The sequence below is a fragment of the Cupressus sempervirens genome, chromosome 5 (assembly GCF_028749045.1).
Source record: "Cupressus sempervirens isolate cs-2001-9-10 chromosome 5, ASM2874904v1, whole genome shotgun sequence".
Classification (NCBI taxonomy): Eukaryota; Viridiplantae; Streptophyta; class Pinopsida; order Cupressales; family Cupressaceae; genus Cupressus; species Cupressus sempervirens.
In genome coordinates, this window is record NC_143122.1 from 322,183,978 (window position 1) to 322,204,891 (window position 20,914).

General features: G+C 35.8%; 1 protein-coding gene across 1 annotated transcript in view; it reads left to right on the forward strand.

Annotated features, from left to right (window-relative positions):
* The first annotated feature begins 3,698 nt into the window (after nt 1-3,698).
* Nucleotides 3,699-20,914, forward strand: part of LOC149555965 (methylthioribose kinase-like) — a 41,164-nt gene continuing 23,948 nt past the window's right edge. The window contains exon 1 of the mRNA XM_089830086.1: nt 3,699-4,171. Within this exon, the coding sequence (XP_089686212.1) occupies nt 3,971-4,171 (201 nt within the window). The 5' untranslated portion in view covers nt 3,699-3,970. The remainder of the gene's footprint in view (nt 4,172-20,914) is intronic.

Genomic DNA, 20,914 nt, shown 5'->3' on the forward strand with positions numbered 1-20,914 from the left:
AATATGCAGATGATACAATTTTGCCAGGAGAAAGTTCAGTAAAAAAGGCAACAACATTAAAATCAATCATAGATAGATACATGATTGTATCTGGTCAAAAAGTTAACGAATTAAAATAAAAAATATACTTTAGCAACACAGATGTTAAATTGGAAAATCAGATTTGTCATATTATGGGTTATAAAAAAGGATCGTTTCTGTGTAAGTATCTTGGCATTGAGTTAGAAAAGGGTATGAAGTCTAGTAAGGTTTGACATAATGTGTAGGAGAAATTGGAAACTAGAATTGGCTGCTGGAAAGGTAAATGGCTCACAAAAGCTAGAAATACTATCAAGATTAGTTCAGTTTTATCGACTATTCCCACTTTTCCACTTTCCTGTCTTCCCCTTCCAAGCATCTCCATCATAAAGTAGAATCAACGCTAAGAAATTTTCTCTAGAATGATTGTGAGGAATCCAAAAAACTGACACTCATTAAATGGGAGAATATCTGTAAACCCAAGGAGTGTGGAGGATTAGGTATCAAGAACCTTCAATGGCAAAATGAAGCTTTAGGGGCTAAGTTAATATGGTGCCTCTACACAAAAAGAGAACACAAATGGGCCAAGATTTTTTACAATAAATATCTAAATGCAAAAGACCCTATTTCTATTTTTAGAACTAAAACCCTCCCTAAAGGATTAAAGAGTTGGGATTTCATGGTCAAATGTCTCCATCTTGTTGGCAAATACCTAACTTGGGATGTAGGGAAGGGTGATGAAGCCCTCTTTTTGGGAAGATTCTTGGGATGGGCTTCCTCCTATAGACAGGAAACTAATTCCAAGGAACCTTAAAGAAAAACTCATCATTTTATGGGGTAGTAAGGTAAGTGATTATAAAACTAAGATCACTAGGGAAGACCATATTGAATGGATTTGGAAACCATTAAAAGATATAGAGGAAGATCCATCTGTCATTGAGGCATATGAAAAGATTATACAAGAGAGGAAGGTTAAGCAACTTGATAGGAATGACAAGCTCATTTGGGCAGCATCAAATGATGGTAAATATAGTGTGAAGAACGGGTACAAAGTGCTAATTAACTCTAAGAGATGGGAGAAAGTGGATATTCCACTTAAACTTTGTTGTGATCTTGCCTGCCTATCGAAGGTAGGACTATTCTTATGGTTGGCCTTTCAAAATAGGATTTTGATGGCTGATAGACTCCAAAAGATAGGTTTTGGAGGCCCATCTAGGTGTGCTCTATGTAAGTATGACTGTGAGACTGTAGACCACCTATTATATAGCTGCCCTTACTCGCATATATGCTGGGAGTGGCTTATTTAGAGGTTAGGTTGGTACTCCCCTCTCCCTAAATTATTAACTGATTTACTCAAAGGATGGCCTAATAACATATGTAAAGGTATCTATAGTATACTTTAGAACATTTGTCCCTCCATCCTTGTATGGAAAATTTGGAAGGAAAGGAATAGAAGAATCTTTAGTAACATAGAGTTGAAACTTGAAGAGCTTTTGTTAAAACTAGAAGCCTGCATAGTTGAGACTGCTAACTCTCATCTCAGGAAATCTAGATTTGAAGAAGGTTCCTTTTCCACTTGGGATGGTCAAATTAAAAAGATATGGTCTAATTTAATAAATCCTCCCCTTGTTTATCTTAAGCATAGTAAGAAGGCTAGGAGAATATGTAAATGGACCCCCCCCTCTGAAAGGATGGGCTAAACTCAATTTCGATGGAGCTGCTAGAGGTAATCCATGAACTACTGGAGCAGGAATCATCATTAACAATGACAAAGGTCAGTGGGTCACTAGGAAAGCCATATCCATTAATCCCAATTCCAATAACTTAGCAGAACTTCAGAGCTCTGGAAGAAGGGTTGAAGTTATGTATCCAATTAGGATTATCAAAAATCTACATTGAGGGTGATTCCCAAATAGTTCTAAATGCAATCAGGAATAGAACAACTCCTAATTGGGTGCTTAATTCCAAGGTTGAAGAAATTATTTATTTAATAGATAGGTTTGAGGATGTTAGGATTTTTCATATCTTTAGAGAAGGTAAATAGGTGGCAGATCTTTTGGCTAACAAAGGTGCGGATGGTGGCAATATACTGGAACTTAGAAATGGGTTTTGACTTATCAGAAAATCCTAATGATGTAGCAAAAGTTATTATGGTGTTTTGGAAGAAGTAAAAGAAGTCATAATCCATGGATAAAATTTTAGATCCTTTTTCTCAGTAATGGAGAATTTTGTAATAGATAATTTTAGTATGTTTTATGTCCTTAGCATCTCAGTTTTTGGGTCTTCTTTCTTAGATAGCATACTATTAGGGTTTTATAGTTTATTTTTAGCTTTAAAGTTTACTGTTGAACTTGAGTTGGGGACATGGAATACAGGGGCCATATGGTTTTCTTGATGCACAAATACTTTTAATTCTCTATATATGTACTTTGAACTTTATGAACTGAATGTCTTATCTTATAAATTTGATGGGTATTCCATAAGCATTGCTAATATTATGTTTCTTTTGGCAAGAGCTATGTATCTTGGTAGATTGTTGCGTAGTGGCTATGTTCTTTCTCATTGATTGTTAAGGTTTGCTCATATCACAAGCCAAGATCCAAATTGGGTTGAGTCACATATTAATTTCAATTTTCAGAAGGTCCCATTGTTATTTGAATGTAGATGGTTGAGTATTCAACTTCTCTTATAGTTTCAGTAGTTGGATTTTGGTAATGGGCTATGGAGACAATTTTTTTTATATAAAAAGTTGATTGTTAATCTATAGAATAACCCATTAAAATTTTTATAGCCCTATCATCAACATAATTTCAATTTAAGGAATTATGTGAGCCATTAGGGCCGATTGAGAATTTGTTTGATTCGTCTGTTTTAGGAGTGTAGCTCATATATGATGAAGATCAAGTTGATAACCTTAATTATTCAATGGTTATATCAAGCCTGTTGTTTGCTAATCTTTTAGTTTTGCAAGGAAGATCTTAGATTAGCACTGCATTTAGTGACACGTACAAAGGTAATCTATGGATTAACATTAAATTTCCTTAAATTTATTTATGGTATGAATTTGGCTAACTAGAAAAGGTTAAGAAGTGGTGTGTTTAAGCAGGATTCTCTCAGCTCAATATAGCTGAAGGCAGTAAGATCTATCCTAAGAGTAAGGAAGAGTCAATTCTTCCAAGGTATCCTTCTTTATATCTATACAGTATTATCATTTACAAAGCGGTTTGTCAAGACAACAAGGCTAAAGGTGGGCATCATTTTGCAATAAAAGTCTAGTTATTCAGACGCTGGAATCTTCTATAGGTCTTTCTCTCTTCAAGTATCTCTCAACCTTAATTTTCATTTGTAATTAAATTCTTTCATTGTAACTATTGTATTTGAGTTAATTTAACTAGGGTATGCCCTTTTTAAAATATAATAATATGCCAGATTAAAGGTTTTCTTCTCCGTTTTTTCCTACCAGTACCTGTTCGAACGAAGATACTCTATTGTAATCCATTTATTTTAATTAATATAATCAAGACCTTGACCATTTACCGATAAAAAAAAATAAAATTAAAAAAATGAACCTATCAATTAGGCTCCACAAAAAGAGAGCCTCGACCCATTTGTCCCCACCCAAAAAGGAATTTGACTTCATGAAAATATTAAAGTTGAAGCAAAGCACGATTTTTGATCCTAATTATTTATTGTTAAAGCACAGCATGATTCTTGGTGATAATGATTTAGCTCATGTATGAATAATGCCTGTGGTCAAGCATGATCCTTCATAGAACCGATTTAATCCTTTTCCGACCACATTCATTGAACATACAAAATCTGTAGTCTCTGAGTTTTAGGATGCACATTCCTCGGCTGTACAAAATTTAGTCTGTAAATTGCATCACTGAATTAATAATAATAACTTCTAATCCATATTCCAGTCCACTTCGCATCCAACCCCCTTGCAGAAATGAGTAGCAAAAAATTTGAAACCTTCTTCGCATTGGATGGAACAGGAAGGCTTATAGATTACATTAACAGCATACCTACTTTAGCTCAAAAGACAGGACACAAGAATGCCGAAGAGCTTGAAGTCAAAGAAGTGGGTGATGGCAATCTCAATTTTGTTTATATTATCAATGGACCTAAAGGATCTTTTGTTTTGAAACAGGTATTTTCATTTCATTTGCTCTTTTATTCCATTCAATTATTGTTATTTTCTGTCAGATTGAAGAAACATAAACTAGTACCCTGGCAGAAATCTTATCTATGTTTAGAATTCGTTTACTTGGTTTTAGGATTAACTCTCTTAGTGATCGGAGAACTTTTCCGTGTTCCGCTTTACCTTACGTCGCTTTGGGATTCGTTCTGTGAGTGATTAGAGCTCATATACAAATTGAGACGTGGGCCAAAAACAAATTTTTAATTTTTTTGGTTTAGCCTCTTATTGAAATTACGTAAATTGAAACACTCTTTTAGCATAGTGACTTATGCGCTGCTTTCATTTACTGTATCTCTGCAGATCCATTCTGCTATGTTTTGTTTATTATCCGAATAGAGCGTGCCAAAGTGTGTACGTGGGTGTGGGCAAGGATTTAGTCATTATCTATTGCTTCAATTATTATTGCAGATAATAGAGTAAATTTTTGGGTATTTGACTTTTGAAACTAAACACTCTTTAAAGAATTTTCTTCTCGTAGTCGTAGTAAACACTTCTTTCAGCGTCACGGATGACTTTTATAGAAAAAAGCAGCACAGCTCATGATCTTATCTTTTAGGGGTTAGGTTTCAAGGATTGAATTCTAGGGCTAATGGTTATGGATTCTACTCATTACCGAGTATATAAAATCCTAAATCAGGAGAATCAAGCTGCCTTTATGAAAGAGTGAGCAACAGTTGTTTGCTTTTTTCTCCCTAATGTTGTGGAAATAGGTCCGAAATGGAAAACAAAACCTAAAGTGGACTTCCTGTCATTCACAGAACTTGCATATTTTGCATGTGTATATTCCTGCGAAGAAAATTGTAATCTTTTAGTATTCTAGGCCATATTCTTCTGTTACCATATCCATCTCAAAACAATCTTTGTTGCTTTCCAACAGGTACCCGTAATTCCTGCAAAAAATTTAAAAACGCTTGCTGACAACATAGTTGATATTGGACCTCTTGTAGTTTTAGGTAAATGAGACTGTCAACTGGTGATTAATAGTACCATTTAACTGAAATGATGAATCATTTTGGGAAAGTTGCATTCCTATTTCCATGGGGTTTGGCATAGGCTTGTACTCTTCCATCTTGAATTTCTCAAACAACGCCTTGGGATATTTCATTGAAGAGACAAAAATTTGATTCTTTTATTGCAACACTCTAGGTCCAAGACAGTGATGCAGGAGTTGGGAGATTTGTCATATCAGTCGATTGTTTGAGATCATTCTTTATTGTTGCAGTTATTTGTGGAGAACTCCCTGTGATGATTGAATTGTTGACATATACAATCAAAATCATAGTCTGTCCCATTGCTCTTTGAGTTAAGAGATTAGGTTCTTATGGATTCTTTGTGAATCCATGTTGAAGGAGATGCTCATTGATCACGATGTACCAAGGTGGGGGAGCTTGAATTAGAATTTAGAAGGATATCACAAGTCCACTTACATTTTGCTACTAACTAGGTTTACTACACACCTCAAGTTTAAGTCATGTAGACCCTTCTTTGAGATCTCCCTTAAGAAAGGCACTCTTGACATCTGATGCAGGAGCATCTTGGGTTTTCCTTGTAATCCTGCACATTTTGTTCATTCTGTCAGTTGCTACCGAGTTCCAGTTGCTACCGAGCCTCAGTTGCTACCGAGTTCCAGTTGCTACCGAGTTCCAGTTGCTACCGAGCTTTAGTTGCTACTAAGTCTTAGTTGCTACCGAGTTCCAGTTGCTACCAAGTTCTAGTTGCTGCCAAGTGCCAATTGCTACTGAATTCCATTTGCTGCCAAGTGCCAGTTGCTACTGAGTTCCAGTGGCTACCGAATTTCCCTATGTTTGCCGAGTTGTCTGTGTCTGGTTCTAGCTTGGGCCGACTCTACTCACATTTAATTTTGGTATAGGTAGTTATGTTTGCTGAGAGCCGACTTGTGGCTTCTCTATGTTCTAGAATGTTCTGTAAGCCGTTTTGGCAAGTATAAATAGGGTGTTTAGGCTTAGAGTTAGGGGACGAAGGGAGAGAGTTTAGAAAGAACAGGATATGAGTCTGGAAATGCGAATTTGAAGGTGGATCGTGGATCTGGAAGTTGTATTTGTATTTGGTCGTAACCCAAAAGGCCTTCAGCTGGGCATGTATGAAGATATTTCGATGAATCAATAAAATTATTTCTTTCTTCTCCTCTTTTGGTTGCTGTCCCTTGTGTTTGCTTCCGTTGTGTTAACTCTTGCAGGGTGGTTTGGATAGTTGGGTGAGCCCTTGGCCCTAGTTATTCACCCTTTGCCTGCATCACATCTACTTGATGAAATTTCCAACCAGATTGTGTTGCCATTGTCAAAAGCGTTAAGACAGTCTTGATTTTTGTTGCGGTGGCAAAAGTTAAATCATATTGATTATCTTCCTTCTTAGCATAGCCCTTAGCCCCAATTTAGACTTTGTCCTTGTCAACGCTATTGTCTACTTGACATTTAATTTTGAAAACCCATTTATGTCAAATAGTTTTCTTCCTTGGTGGAAGATTAGCAAGCTCCCATGTGGGTGCTTGATTCAACAATTGCATAATTGTATAAATTGCGCAAACTCAAAATGTAGGAGCCAAATAAACAACTTTAACCTACATCGCACCATTTCAACAATAGTATGATTATCTCTATTTGCATTTTGTCGAGGCATTCAAGCAATAGCCAAATATCTTTTGATCCCATGTTCTTGTAGGCAGTGCGTGTTGTTTTTATGATCAGATTAATGAATAATGCAGATTTAAATTAATTCACACAAAATGTACAGTATATACCCTGGGGAAACCTTACAACTTGAAGGTGAAAAACCCCGAAACAGTATCTCTTGTATATATGCAAATAACTAATTATAATGTGACCAAGCTATAGGACCATTCATAAGGCCTGATCTGCAACAATAATAACCTTTGACTCTTCAGTACAATATTCAATCTGAATTGACTGTCATATATATGTAATTGCAGTGATCACTGTGAGTGTTTATAGATCTGTAGGTATGTATTGATCTGCAATATGTATTCTTGTCTTGTTATATGTCGATCGATATGTAGTAATGATCTGCTCTTAATATTTTTGTATATCTCTGTATAGATATCATGATCTGCACTCTTCTCTTCATGCGATTGGTATCCTCAGCAGTCTGATCTTCAATAGTTAATATGTAGATACCTCTGTATATACTGATCTCTCTTATGGATGCCACGAGAGAGAGAGAGAGAGAGAGTGTGTTTCTGTAACTATATATATATTTGTCTTTGTATGTATTCTGCTATATATATTATTGTCGCTGCATGTAGATTGTCTTTGGTGCTTTGAGAAGACAATCTTAATAGCATCTTATATTCGTGAGTCATGGGGTTCAGGAGGAGTCATATCCCTTCAATAATAATTATTGTATAACTATTAACTGCACCTGTTGTAAATAGTAATCATTGTCAGTCAGTAGATGTTACATATATAACTGGTTACTTAGTGAAGTGAAGATAATTAATTATTATTGAACTCTTTCTCATTCTTGGTAAGTTGATAGATAATTGATTATCATCACTTGAGAGGATTTGATATGTTTTGGTTAGTCCTCCCAAAGCTAACGTCAACACTTCCTCTTAGCTAGGGAGGCATCTTCTCAGATATTTGAGTTATAATGTCCACTATGGCTACTCCTAAAGGGTGGCTCTATTATGGCTTCTCCCATGAACGAAAATGCAAACGAACATGAGTGCTCATCATGGAATCACTCAACATGATGTCGTCACCTCATCATGACATTCACTATGACTACTCCCAGAGGGTGAATCAACACAAGGGCTAAGTCATGGAGTCTCTCACATGACCTCCACCATGACTACTCCCAAAGGGTGTGTCCGTCATGGCTACTCCCATGAATGAAAATGCAAATGAACACGAGTACTCATCACGTAATCACTCAATGTGATTTCGTCATCTCATTATGATGTTCACCATGGCTACTCCCAGAGGGTGAATAGACACAAGTGCTCATCATGTACTCACAGCTACTCCTAAAGGGTGGCTCTATTATGGCTTTTCCCATGAATGGAAATGCAAATGAACATGAGTGCTCATCATTGAATCACTCAACATGATGTCGTCACCTCATCACGACATTCACCATGACTACTCCCAAAGGGTGAATCAACACAAGGGCTAAGTCATGGAGTCTCTCACATGACCTCCACCATGGCTACTTCCAAAGGGTGTGCCCGTCATGGCTACTCCCATGAATGAAAATGCAAATGAACACAAGTGCTCATCACATAATCACTCAATGTGATGTCGTCATCTCATCATGACGTTCACCATGGCTACTCCTAGAGGGTGAATAGACACAAGTGCTAAGTCATGGTTTTTCTCACATGACATCCATCATGGCTACTCACAGAGGGTGGATCCACCATGGCTACTCACAGAGGGTGGATCCACCATGGCTACTCATAGAGGGTGGAACAAGGGCTTTCACCTCAAACTTCACTTTTATAGAGAAGAATGTATTAACAAAGGCTTGCACCTCAAACTTCTCCCTGACAGAGAAGAATACTGTTGATTTCCAGGATTTGCTGCAAATGTACTAAGCACTGCCATTAGATTTGGTATGTATTTTCCAAATGCATCGATCTCTTTGAATTTGTATGAGGAATAAACCGAGAAGAGACATATAATTAATATAATGACAAACTTAATCATATATATATAAATTATTGTGATTTTATCAATTTCATATATATATTATTGTGATTTTATCAATTTCTCTTTGATCTCATAGGTTTATCCTACTAAAGCTACCAAAACATCAACACTCCCTCTTATCTAGGAAGGATAAACACATGACACGTATTACACCATTGGTAATGTTAGATATGGCAAATTTTAAAGATATCTTTGATTAGAATATATCCACCATTTTGATATCATGAGTATTGGTCTCCCAGAATATCGACATTTGATATTCATCAAGTACCCAAATAAGTTTTAGATATCACATCTGATACCATGAGTATTAGTCTCCCAGAATATCAACATTCAATATTCACCAAGTACTCAAAAGTTTTGATATCACATTTGATATCATGAGCATTGATCTCCCAAAATACATGATATTCACCAATTACTCAAAAATGTTTGATATCGCATCTGATATCATGAGTATTGGTCTCCCAGAATATCAATGATATTCACCAAATACTCTGAGTAATGGCCTTCTAGAATGTTGAGATGTAGGATATTCACCAAGTACTGTGAGGAATGGCCTTCTAGAACATCAAGTCGCGTGATATTCACCAAGTACTTTATGAGTAATGGCCTTCCAGAACATCAAGTCGCGTGATATTAACCAAGTACTTTGTGTAATGGCCTTCCAGAATATCAATTCGCATAACATTCACCATGTACTCAAAAAATGTTTATAAGGTATGTGCACACGCATTCTCATAATGCTTACCATATAAACATCCGACATGAAGTATAATCTATCATGATCTGCACATATATCGTAAGATATCCATCATAATAGTAAATTAAGTTATTGTAAGATCGTCATCTTTCAATAACTTCTACAAATACAAGTGACATCATTTGGAAGTCATCACTTCCTCATGATGTACACAGAGGGTAGGCACATAAAAATCAGTCACTAGGTATATTCATGAATCACAGTCCTCTTGACTGCTACAATTTATTGATCACTTGAGAATCCATTTCAACATGGTTTGCTCCCTCTGAATCAATATGACCAAGATCACTGAAGGTTGACTGAATCATGTCCTCCATTTGCTCACTCTCTTTTAAGATTGCCTCTAGTGAAAAGTTAGGCTTCCTCTAAATCTCAATCTTATTCTTCCTATAACATTCTTGACGGAAAAGATCAAGGCACATGGCTCTTATATTATATACAAAAATACAAATAAGAGAGAGACTAAATTGATTAGTTAAATAAAATAATCAAGGATAATAAATAATTCTGCATAATAATATAAGATCATTCCAATGCAATATAGAGAAATATCTAATTTAAAGATATACTTAAATCTATATTCACTTATATTCATAAGAGATTATATTACTATCTTGTTGCACATCCACTAATCCTCTCACATTTAATAATGTCAAATTATTAAATTAAAGGATATTTCTACATATATATGCATTTTATATTTGTTAGATATTTAATCATTTTGCCAAATTTAAATATTTATTAAACATCGTCGAAATAATTGAATATAATTAATGTATATATATATTCGAGAATAATATCTAATAAATATTGAATGTATAGAAATCAATATTTATGAAATGAACTCATGCCTTTGTACTTGCCTTTCTCTACCCACATGTACCTTGGTGGTCATCTTATTATATTATATCAGCGTTATTTCCTACCCACTTTCATATAATATAAAAATCTTTCACCCTATTATGCTGCCACCGTGGAAGTAGTTCAAGGCAACGCCACCGGGATAGTTCAATCCTTACGCTATGTTGGTTTGATTTATTTTTGTCTTATATTTCTCTTAGTTAAACATAAATACCCAAATTGTAGTGGTGGCCTGCGTATGATCCAGCATGATTGGCCCTATTTCCCCATCCATGGAGTCCGTGTGGGAGCATCTGTGTAGACATAACAGTTGGTGTGAGAACAATTAATCAACTTTCACCTTCGATGGCAAGTGTCATGTGTGAATGGATTAAAACAATGGGTCAAATGTGGGGAATTTGCCCTTTTCAAAATTTATTTTTCAAAATTGTTCTCCTCATCCCGCGTGGAAATTCTTGCCGCTCTACCTCAAACTGAAGTTTATGTACCTCAAACTGTACCTTAAAAATTCATCGCAGACATCAGATGGAAAAATATATATGGGCGAGTTGTGACGCATCATCTCCATTTGAACTCTGTGATAAAGTGTCTACCATAACATGGTGTGGTAGAGATTGGACACACGTATACAGACATATGGCTCTATGGATGAATTGCCAGTAGGTTTTATTGATCGAACAGAGCATTCAAAAGGAGAAAATCAATATCATGACCATTAATAGCTGAATGCAGTAATGCAATATTTAACCCAACATCCTTGTAGAAACATTTAGTAAAGCCATTTCAGCTTGCGATAAATATTGATCACCAGATTAAAATGGAGCTCTCAAATCCATTATCTTTGGCTTATGTTTGGTTTTCAATTCAAAGAATTTGAGAGTTCTCTTGCAACTAGATGTATCTGTCTTGGTTCACATATTAACTGACTAAGTGCACTCACTCTATAGCAAATATCTAGTTTAGTGTTAACTAGAGACATCAAGAATCCAATCAACTCTCTGCACATAGTAGGATCCACAAGGTCTGAACTAGCTGTGGATTCACTCGAATCTTTAAGTTAGTTTCCATCGGTGTAGACACAGATTTGCAATCTAACATCCCAAATCTGTTTAAGATGTCAATGTTGTATTTTCCTTGCCTTAGGATGATCCCATCAGAGCTCTGCCATATTTTCAAACCTAGAAAGAAATGCATGGGTCGTAGGCCCTTGATCTCAAATTTTGAAGTCAAGTCCTTGCATCTAGAGATGAGATGTTCTTGCCCAATAAGAAATTTCATCAATATATAGAACCAAGGTTAAGTCTTCACCATTGACTACTTTGAAATAAAGATTCGGATCTGCATCAATTCTTGTAGAATCCCAGACTCATCAAGTATCAATCTGTTCTTTCATACCATACTTGAGGAGTTTGTTTAAGACCATATAAAGGTTTCTTTAATTTGTATACATGAGACTCTTTTTCATGAATCACAAAGCCTTTATGTTGCTCAATGTAGACCTCGTCTTCAATAACACTATTGAGAAATGTTGTCTTCACATCCATCTCATGTAGCTTCGATCCCTTTGTTGCTGCAATGGCAATGATGGTCTTGATAGAAGTACACTTAGCAATTGGAGAAAATGTTTCTTCATAGTCTATTCCTTCTTTCTGAGGGAAACCACATGCTACTAATCTAGCTTTGTATTTGTCAATGCTCCCATCAACTGCATGCTTAATCTTGAATAGCCGCTTGGAAGATAGAATTGATTTCTCTTTAGGTCTAGGTACAATATCCCAAACATCATTTTGAATAATGGATTGATATTCTTCATCCTTGGCATCTTTCTATGCTTGCTGATTTGAGGCTTCCTCAACACCAGAAGGTTCAGTCTCAATAATATTACACATTAATGTAACATAACTAGAGAGTTTATGTGGTCTTTTACTTTCTTTAAATGTGTTTCTAGGAGCTCCAAACTTTTCTACCTCCTGCATAGTTTTCCTTGCCCAAAGTGCTCTCTTTCTATTCACAACAATATCTCTAGTCTCATTAGTAGGATCTAAAGGCTCAATTGGATCATTATTCTCTTCAGATTTTGCGGACTCCCTTTGAAACTTAGAGCTGTGGCCTGTTACAAGCTAGGGTTTTCATTGCACTAAAAGCTTGACCTGTCAATGCTCGATACAACCACTGGACTTATAGAACATAGGAGGCGGTTTAGCCATGTTACAAATCCCGAAGGGGAACGTTGGTGATTAGTCCAACAATCCCCCCCTCAACGTTAGCGAAGGATATTTGAACTTGTGACCAAGCTCTGATACCACTCATTACAAGCTAGGTTTTTTGTTGCACCAAAAGATTGACCAGTCAATGCTCGATACAACTACTAAACTTATAGAACACACGAGGCGGTTAAGCCATGTCATGAATCCTGAAGGGGAACATTGGCGATTAGTTTAACATGGTCAATGTCCATGTCTTTAGAAGTTTCTTGGTCATCATCTATCTCAATGCATGAACCTTTAGATTTTCTGGAAGCAATATCTTCCTCAAATGTAATGTAACTACTTACGTCTATCTGTTTTTGGCCAGGAATGTAAATTTTGTAGGCTTTTCACCGTAACCCACAAATATTCCTTTCTTGCCAGAAGGTTCCAGCTTGATTCTTTTGTCTTTAGGTACATGGACATGTTGTGATGTGAATATCAGGATTTAACTGTGTGATTTTGAGTCAAACTCGATGACCCATGTTTCATGAGTAGTGATTCAACATGAATCCATCTCTCATGAGAATAAATGGAACACTTAGCACTCATTGGATCTAGGTGATGCTCACAGGGGTGAAGCACCGGGACTTCCCGGGAGGTCACCCATCCCAGTACTACTCCAGCCTGAGCGCGCTTAACTACGGAGTTTCCTCCACAGTTAAACCCAAAGCTTGCAACCCCATTTGCAAAACCTTCACCAAGTGTTGTGCCTTATGAACCATTCATTAGAAAGCCCCTTAAGCTCATCAATTGATAAGTAGGACATGATTTCCACAACTAGTCAAATTGTGATGTGAATATCAGGATTTAACTGTGTGATTTTGAGTCAAACTCGATGACCCATGTTTCATGAGTAGTGATTCAACATGAATCCATCTCTCATGAGAATAAATGGAACACTTAGCACTCATTGGATCTAGGTGATGCTCACAGGGGTGAAGCACCGGGACTTCCCGGGAGGTCACCCATCCCAGTACTACTCCAGCCTGAGCGCGCTTAACTACGGAGTTTCCTCCACAGTTAAACCCAAAGCTTGCAACCCCATTTGCAAAACCTTCACCAAGTGTTGTGCCTTATGAACCATTCATTAGAAAGCCCCTTAAGCTCATCAATTGATAAGTAGGACATGATTTCCACAGCTAGTCAAATTGTGATGTGAATATCAGGATTTAACTGTGTGATTTTGAGTCAAACTCGATGGACATGTACTGGACAACCAATAATCCTTAAATGATTAACATTAGGCTTAACTCTTGAAAAGGCTTCTTCTGGAGTCATAGTCTACAATATTCGATGGGGACATCTATTCTGAACATATACTGCAATTCTGGAGGCTTCTGCCCATAGGAAAGTTTAAAGGTCTTGATTATGGATCATGACTTTTGCAGCTTCAATAATGGATCTGTTCTTTCTTTTTACAACCCCATTTTGATGTGGGTTGTAAGCGGCACAAAGCTCCCTCTTGGTTTCTACCTCAATACATAAATCGTGAAAGCTATTAGAAGTGTATTCACTTCCATTATCAGACCTTAAAATTGTGATTCTCTTTGTAGACAAGTTCTCTGCTTGTGCCTTACACTCTTTAAATCTACGTAGGACTTCATTTGACTCTTTAGACCTTAACAAATATCCAAGTCTTCCTAGAGTAATCATCTATAAAAGTCACATAATACAAAATCCACATAGTGATGCCATTGACATTGGACCACATAAATCAAAATGTACAAGTTCTAATATTTCTTTTGACCTACTTTCAGTACTATGAAATAGACACTTGGTATTTTTCTCCATAGCACACCCTTTGCAATTACTATCATGTATATGACTAAGTTTAGGAATTCCTTACCATCTTCTCTAATGATGGAAAAGCTTTGTAATGTAGATGCCCAAGTCTTCTATGCCATAGTTCGCTGGAACTAGAAGAGTCATGTAGAAGAGCTTGAACTAGACATATGGAAAACTTTTACAAACTCTTGTGTCGATTCCCAATCACACGTGTAGACTTGATGTTGGACTTCTTTGGCCATACAAGAACTGTCTCTTCTGAAAATGCTACTTGATAACCATCATCTATTAAAGCTAAAATAGATATGAGATTTGTCTTGATTCCTGGTACGAGTAAGACATTACTTAGATGAAGAGAAATCCAAGATTCTAGGTGGAGTAATGTAGCACCAAATCCTCTCATGGAATAGCATGCATTATCTCCATTGATCACTTGAAGGCTAGACTCTCTTTCCACCAAATCCAAGAGATGTTCTCAACAACCTGAGATGTGTCGAGAAGCTCCAGGCATGGAAACACTACTTGATAGAGAAGATATGAAGAGGAATTCATTTGAGCTGTCTTCTTTTTCCCTTGAGACTCCATTAATGTTTGCCACTTGTTGCTTAGGTCTTGAAAAACAATCTCTTTTGTAGTGACCAAACTTGTCACATCTCAAGCACTGAAGATCTTTCTTCATCTTCTTGAAATTAGGTGCAGAGTCTGATATTTGATCTCTATTCTTCTTGAAGTTACATTTTCTCCAATTTCTCGCTTTCTTCTTAGTAGTTTGAGTGGTAAGAATATGAGAATCTTTATTTTGAGAGCCTTTGACAATTCCCCTTGCAGCCAACCTAGACTCTTCTTTAATGCACTCAGCCCTAAGACGGTCAATCTCAGGTAGTTTAGATCTTGCACTGGTACCTTGGATTACCTTGGATAAAAGGTTCCCATGTTTAAGGGAGACCATTAAGTGCTAGCATGACAAGGTCTTTATTTATAACTTGATCTCCAATGGCGCTCTGTTGATCCATTAGCTCTGAGATCTTCATGAAGAAAGATATGACTTATTCTCTTTTCGCCATTTTAACTTGATGAAGTTGTTTCCTCAATACAAGAGTCCTACTTGTGTTGTTGATCTCATATAGACTTTCCAAAATTTTGAACATGTCCCATGCATTTGTCATTTTGAAAATGATAGGCACTAAGTGATCCTTACGGAGTCAATCAAGAGTTTCTTTGCTTTAATGGAATTCTTCTTGAATTGAAGTTTCTCCATTTGATCATCGACTCAGATAAACTTTCCTCCACAAACTGAAGATCATTTTCTTCAAGTGCAATAAAAACTCTGAACTTCTATGAAGTTTGAAGCACCTTCAAGTCTATCTTCGACTTTGAGACTGAACAGCATTTGAAGTCTTGATATTGCACCTTGAAGATGAGAGAACTTTGCTTTTAAAGGAGAAAATCTGATTACCATTTTTTTCGGAGCCTGCTCTGATAGCATGTTATTTTTATGATCAGATTAATGAATAACGCAGATTAAAATTAATTCACACAAAATTCACAGTATATACCCTGGGAAAACCTTCCAACTTGAAGGTGAAAACCCTGGCAACAATATCTCTTGTATATATGCAAATAATTAATTACAATGTGACCAAGTTATATGACCATTCACAAGGCCCAATCTGCAACTGTAATAACCTTCGACTCCTTAATACAATCTTCAGTCTGAATAGACTGTAATATATATGTAATCGTAGTGGTTGCTGTGAGTGTGTATAGATCTGGAGTTATGTATTGATCTGCAATATGTATTCTTGTCTTCTTATATGTCGATCGATATGTAGTAATGATCTGCTCTTAATATTTTTGTATATCTCCATATAGATATCATGATCTGCACTCTTCTCATGATGTGATTGATATCCTCAGCGATCTGATCTTGATTGGATAATATATAAACACCTTTGTATATACTGATCTGTCTTCTGGTTGCTGATTTACACCCACCCACACATACACACATCGATTATTTCTATAAGTGTATATGTCAATTTCCAGTAAGTGTATATATCAATTTCCAATATGTATTGATGTTTTCGTATGTATTCTGCAATATATATTGTTGTTGCTGTATGTATATTGTCTTCGGTGCTTTGAGAAGAAAATCTTAATATCATCTTATATCCGTGAGTCATGTGGTTTGGAAGGAGTCACATCCCTTCAATAATAATTATCACATAACTATTAATTGCACCCTTTGAAAATAGTAGTCATCATTAGTAGTAGATGTTACATATATAACTGGGTACTTAATGAAGTGAAGATAATTAATTGTTATCAAACACTTTCTCATTCTTCGTAAGCCTATAGATAATTGGTCATCGTCTCAAGTGATGTGATGCATTATTTGAAATGATTTGATATCTTTTGGTTTGTCCTCCCGACACTAACTTCAACAATGTGAAAAGTCCTTGCTAGTGAGTTGTGCCTCTCAACTTTAGGAGGGGGGGTAGTGGGGCTCTAAGAGAGGGACTAGAAGAACTTTATGCAATGGGTTTGAAATGCTTTGAATTTTTCAAAAGCTTGATCTTTGTGAGTCAAATTTAGCTCCACTATTTTTTTTAAAGTAGTTATTTAGGAAAAGTAGAAAATACTAGGCACTATTATGAGTGGGTGCTGTAGGTTTGCATAAATTATTGTACACCAACTCCAACGGACTAGAGGCTTGTGTTTGTATAACAAGGAAAAGAGCCCAATATTGCTTCTTGGCAAGAGAATTGGAGAAAAGATTTTTTTTTTCCCAAATGGGGAAAGTCCTTGCACCATATCTCTTTTACTCAATGCAAGAAGATAGCCATAATTAAGATGGCCAATTTTTTTAATTTACCATGTCAAAGAGTTGTGGATGAAGTAGTCTAGATTGTAGAGGCCTTGTCTTCATGAATGACAATCAACAATGTTAAACATTTTTTTAACTCTTAAAGCACAAGCAACAACTTCACTGTTACAAGTCTTGTCTCAAATGCTACATTACCAAGTTCATACCCATAGGCCCTATACCAAGTTCGAGTATGCATTGGGTATGAGTATGTCTATGGTACTTGTCGGGTACATATATGTCTATTTGAATATTTTTCTACTATCAATTGACATTTAATATATATTTTTGGCATTTGGCATTGATTAATGATTAAGTATCATACTATCAAATGGTTGAGTTTTATAATTTTGTATATTTCTCTCTTTATATATATATATATATATATATATATATATATATATATATATATAGACACACACAGACACACCCATATGTACCCAAATCCCTATTTTTATAAACATACCCATGTATTGGGTTCTCATACCCACACCTGTCCTTGAACCCATACTGATAACTTAGGTCGAGTGAGAGAAAGTTTCTCATCATTGTGATGGTGTTTATTGCGACATGATAGATGAATACATGAAGTAATAATAAAGATGATTGTGTGTACTGGATATAGGAGTACAATATGTCTTTATTTGCTCATGTAATTATCATAGAGAAGAAGACTAGAGATGGTCGACCAAGGATTAGAGTTGACCCCACTACTTCATACCACTTGACGATACACAACATAATTGAAGGAATTGACAGGGAGCACACGTGTCAACCAGTTAATGCTTATAACTACCTGAGAATGGAAAAATGCAACTGACTAATACATTGTAAGATAAAACAATATTAACAAACATAACTACAAACATTGTATGCTAAATAAAAAGTCATTTTCTAAGCAACAAGTAAACATCAAGCAATATTCGGGAAGACTAATGACAAGAATGTAGACAATGACTGGACTTGTGTAAACTCAAACTTTTAGTGTACTTGAAAAATCAAAAGGGGGTCTGGGGGTAATGCCTCTAGTGGAGTCATGGGACAATGGCTCAGGTGGGTGTAAAAAAATGTCCCCTTTTTGCCTAGCACACAAATAAATAACTAAAGACTAATGCTAGCCTATTATCTATTCTCCCTACAGGCTAAAGCATTAAGTTCATAAAGGGAGTTAAGTAATTAATCAAATAAAAGGAGGTAAACTCAAACTTTTAGTGTACTTGAAAAATCAAAAGGGGATTTGAGGGTAACGCCTCCAGTGGAGTCATGGGACAATGGCTCAGGTGGGTGTAAAAGAATGTCCCCTTTTTACCTAGCACACAAATAAATAACTGAAGACTAATGCTAGCCTATTATCTATTCTCCCCACAGGCTAAAGCATTAAGTTAATAAAGGGAGTTAAGTAATTAATCAAATAAAAGGAGGAAAAGCTATAGTTATTTCTACTATGAATTTAATTATTCATTGGTAATTATTAATAGGGGCCAGCTTAAGTGATGACTTAAGTCTTTCCTAGGCCATGGGGGTGAGTTATGAAATGTGAGTCAAATATTATTATTTAGGTAAGTTGCTAAATAAAAGAATTAGAAGGAAATCGATAGCTTTTTGGCTGGGGATTTTTATAAAAGTTTCAACTAGGGTTTTGGGTCTCAATTCTATTATGATATGTTGATCTAATACTTGATAATTTCTTTGTTGTTGCTGGCTTGACAGTAGCATCTGTATCTAAGGACAAAAATCCTTGGATATTCATAGGTTGGACAGAAAACCAACACTAATTGAGAGTTGGGTTCGCTTAGGGTTCATCATTAAGCAGATTTGCATCATTCAAATAGGTTTTGGAGGAAAATTAATGCAAGTTCTAGTATTGAAACACCAATATATTTAATGTAACAGCCATGCATGTTTTATAAAAGAATCATAATCTATATATTCATGTTTGTAATTGCTTATTTCCTTGGAAATATATATCATTTCCTTTGCTTGTTCGCACGTTATTGTGCAATGAATTGAAACAAAACATGACAATTTAAAAAAAAATGAAAACTCAAATAAGATTTGAGTCAATATTCTAGTTCTCGATATTTCAATGTTATTAGAGCTACTAATCTTGCCAGCCCACGAGGTTGCATGTCAGATTTTTCAATTGCATGTCAGCTTTTTAATTTGCGTATCAGCTTTTTCAGTTGCATGTCAGATTTCTCAGTTGCATGTCATTTTAGAAGTAGTTTATGAAGAGGGTTACTGTTGCATGTTATTTCTGAGCACTCCTAGTTAGTGGATTTGTGTTGCAAGTCAATTTGATGGATACCTAGATGGTTGCATTTTACTTTTAAATCAGTTTAATGAAGTTGGTTTCTTTTTCATACCATTTTCAAGCAATATCAATTTTTGAATTTGACTGCATGACAATTCTGATCAGTTCTAGAAGGTGGGTTTACTTTGCATGTTAGTATTTTAACCCATGTTTGATAATGAATGAACTCAGTTTTATATTGTTTGGAACAGAGGAAACAAATTCAGTGTTTATTTTAGACGTCTACAACAGGGTCATGAAAGCTTACGTCAATGACTAAAATTAAACATGGGAGATTGTTACCTACTATTGAGCGTTGTTGTTACATGATGACAATGACATAAGTCCTATAAATTTCTCTCTTGAAAAGCTGATAGAATGACCAACTCCAAGGTTCCAGGAGGCTGTTTTTCAACTGCTTGGATAACTCAGTTGAAGACTAATGTTTTTGTTCACGGGGAGGCCTTTGCTGGTTCTGTAAGATCAATCTATAATTCTACAAAAACTAGGAAAACATTTGTAGAAAAACAATATTCCTGTATTTTCTGTTTTTTTTTAATGAATGCAAATTCTAACGTGCAACTAATATGAATTACTAATTTAACCAGATTTGTAAATAAATTTAAAAAGAGGTAAGCTAACGAGAATTGTAAGCAAATCGCTGAAAATGAAATCCTAAACAGACATAAGCCACAACGACAACACGTCTGTGAATTAAACCTTCAAAGGGAATGGTAGAAAACCAACGAAATTCAGAGCAGCACAATCCTAACTTCACTAATGCAATTGTCGATGGAACTTTTAAATTTTATATGATATTTCACAATTCATCAAATCATGCAACCACCAATGATGTGCGTGCATAGGAGACAAATTGCTATGAACGTACTGTAGAATTTACCTTCCCCGATTTGTCACTATAGAGGTACTATGCAGCTATTCGTGACAAACTCCAATAAACTAAGATCGCTCAACTATTAAACACAATAAGACAATTGGCTCCATCACTATTCATGAACATAAATTCATAAAGAAAACACACATTCCAGCAAGAAACACTACACACAGAATGAGAGCACCAATTGCATATACTTTATTGCACAAAAAACAGGCATGCATTATATATTACAATGCTGTATATATAAGGAACCCTCTGCATAGATGCAATTTTCGGAGCTATTGTTTCT